The following is a 3,126-nucleotide window of genomic DNA, read 5'->3' on the forward strand; positions in this document are numbered from 1 at the left end:
GTGGGGGGTGGGAGGGATGGGCCTGGACTCAGGGGCGGGGGGGATGGGGGAGCAGGGCCAGACCTGAAATGTGGGGGCACGGGGGCTGGACATGGGCCTCTGTTCTCCACCCCCTGTCATTCTTGATGGGCAATTGGCTAGTTAAATAAATAAATCCCTAAATGATTAAGCCTTTGCAAATAAATATAATAGAAATTATTCTGATGTGCTCAATAATTGCTTATGGCATTTACTGGAGTAACCAGGAAAGAGGACAAGGTTGATTATAAGCAAGAATCTATAGTCCTCTGAAGGTCATGATGTTCATTGCTGTTTCTGAAAGTTCTAGGAGCTAGATCTAAAAAAAAGACCATAGGCGCTAAAACATTGAGTGCTGAGGCCCTGGGGTAGAATCCAGAATGCAGTGTAAGGCATCTAGATTCTCTAGAAGTATTACGGAGAGAGTGAGGCACTTCAGAATGGGAACCAAAACACCCAGCTGAGTGGGGATCTTTCTGATGGTAGAAGTATGTCTGAACTCCCATCCCTTATTTAGGGCTGCAGGGTGGTATGTCTGTCTCTTCGGGATCCTCATCCCAGAATCCTCTCCTGAAAGTTGGCAGAGATTCCCTTTCTTTCAAAGAACTAAGCAGGGTTCACCCTTTTTCCCTTTTAAAACATGCCACCAGTGACATCACTAAGAAAATCACAGAATTTCCCCTTTGTGTGATTCAAAATGAAATTTTTTTCTTTCAAGTTTTGCAACATATTATTTAAAATCACTTCAAGCAAGCAATTATCTCTGATTTCAGGAAAATGAGTAATGTGCATTTGTCTTTTTTTTCCCTGCTCCTCTAATTTTTTTCCCAAAAATTCTCAAATATTGGAAAAGTTATAAGGAGAGAAAAAAAAGATGAAACTGAAAATTCATGTTGGCAAGTATTAAACTCAGACTTCAGGGAGAATATTTTTGATGAAACCATATTTTTGTAAGAATCATTTAAGCTAAAATTAGGGAAAATGTTATATTTGAAATTTGCTATAGCTATGTTGTAGTAAACAGCAATTGTATACTTTTGCAGCAACTCATTCTTATTTGAATGTATAACGGACACCCTTATGTTAAAAGTCCACTATTCTCAATCAAAAAAACATTTAAAAGTAAGTTTTCCATTATCATTATTTTGTTTGCTTTCCATCTACTAGAAAAGCTGATTAGGATGCATTATTATCAGGTGGCAGAAAATCATGTTATACTCACTTATATGTCCAACATCGTTTCATTAGGTCATAAATCTCAGCTGGACACACTTCAGGGCATTCCATCCTTTCTCCTCTTTCAATCATCTGGCAAACTTCAGCTCCTTTCATTCCCTGAAATAGTAAGTGTCTGAGTTACAGATACAGTACATCATCAGCACTGCAATTTATCATACAACAGGAGTAGATCCCGTACCGATTTCAAGACCATGTTATCAGCCATTTGTTCCATCAAGCTGATGTATATATGTAGCTGAAGGTTACCCTAGAATGGAAGAATCTATATAGAGAGTTATACATCAGATATGTATACATATTTGTGTGCATGTGTGTGTACGTGTGTGCATCCTTAATTTGGTCAAGTTGAGTGAATAAAAATACTCACCTTATATGGCTTCTGTCCATAGGAAAACGCTTCCCACATTAAAACTCCAAAGCTCCAAACATCACTCTTGCTAGAAAATTTGTAATAGTTAATGCATTCTGGAGCATACCACTTGACTGGCCATTTTCCATGACTTTGTGCCTAAAAAGCAGTCACAAAAGAAAAAGCAGGCAATGGAAACAGTTATAAATAATTAGAAGCATCAAAAATTCATACAAGCTATGTTACCTGAGGAAACATTAAGGAATGCTGTTAAAATGTTTATACACAATTAAATGAAAAGTACCAAAAATATATGGTAGGTACCCATTAATGAGAGAGAATGTGTGGCATATTGTAAATAAAATTCATGTTACCTGCAAATTACTTTGGATTATGTTTTTAATTGCACCAAATACAGGTTGTTTATTTAATATGCAATTTCTTCATAACTTTTTAGATTTCATAGACATTAGGGCTGGAAGGGACCTTGGAAGATCATTGAGTCCAGCCCCCTGCCCGAAGGGCAGGAAGTCAGCTGCGGTCATAGGATCCCAGCAAGATAAACATCCAATTTACATGGAACACCATGAAGGTGTTCCATGTAGGTGCTTGAACCACCTCCGATGGCAGGCTGTTCCAGACCTTGGGGGCTCGGACAGTAAAGAAATTCTTCTTTATGTCCAGCCTGAAACGGTCTCGCAGTAGTTTATGACCGTTGACCTCATCATCCCTTGAGGTGCTCTGGTGAACAAACGCTCCCCCAGATCCTGGTGGTCACTCCTGATAAACTTATAGGTGGCCATTAGATCACCCTTGAGCCTGCGCTTTTCCAGGCTAAAGAGCCCCATGGCTCTCAGCCTGTTGTCATTAGGTCTGTTTTCCTGACCTCTGATCATGCACAAGGCTCTCCTCTGGACTCTCTCAAGCTTCTCCACATCCTTTTTGAATTGTGAAGCCCAAAACTGGACGCAGTACTCCAGCTGCGGCCTCACCAAGGCCGAGTACAAAGGGGAGAATGATGCCCCGGGATTTCCTTGAGAAGCATCTATGGATGCAAGCCAGTGTTTTGGTCACTTCAGTACCCACAACATCGCATTGCAGGCTTATGTTCATCTCGTGGTCAATGATGACTCCCAAGTCTCTTTCTTTCGTAGTGCTAGCCAGCGTAGCACTGCCGAGCCTATAAGGATGCTGCAGGTTTTTCTTCCCATGGTGGAGATCCTTGCATTTTTCAGTGTTAAACACCATCAGGTTCTCGTCCACCCATTTGCTGAGCCTGTCCAGGTCAGCCTGGATCACCCGCCTGTCTTCTGGTGTGGATGCTTTGCCCCAGTGTTTGGTGTCATCAGCGAACTTGGCCAGTCTGCTTCTGACTCCAATGCCCACATCATTAAAGAAGATGTTGAACACTATGGGTCCAAGGACAAAGCCTTGGGGGACCCCACTGGTCACAGGACACCATGATGATTGACTTCCATCAATTACTACCCTCTGGGTCCGACTACTAAGCCAATTTCCCA

At 41.6% G+C, this 3,126-nt stretch overlaps 1 protein-coding gene across 4 annotated transcripts in view; it reads right to left on the bottom strand.

The window, feature by feature from the left end:
- The window catches only part of SYK (spleen associated tyrosine kinase), a 94,852-nt gene that overhangs the window by 3,389 nt on the left and 88,337 nt on the right, over positions 1-3,126 (bottom strand). For all 4 annotated transcript variants that reach the window (XM_019517300.1, XM_019517297.1, XM_019517298.1 and 1 more), the window contains 2 exons: positions 1,625-1,765; positions 1,241-1,353 (listed from right to left, as the gene is read on the bottom strand). In XM_019517300.1, coding sequence (XP_019372845.1) covers positions 1,241-1,353; positions 1,625-1,765 — 254 coding nt within the window. The remainder of the gene's footprint in view (positions 1-1,240; positions 1,354-1,624; positions 1,766-3,126) is intronic.

The sequence above is a fragment of the Gavialis gangeticus genome, unplaced genomic scaffold (genome assembly GCF_001723915.1).
Source record: "Gavialis gangeticus isolate Ggan-Ray unplaced genomic scaffold, GavGan_comp1, whole genome shotgun sequence".
Lineage (NCBI taxonomy): Eukaryota > Metazoa > Chordata > Crocodylia > Gavialidae > Gavialis > Gavialis gangeticus.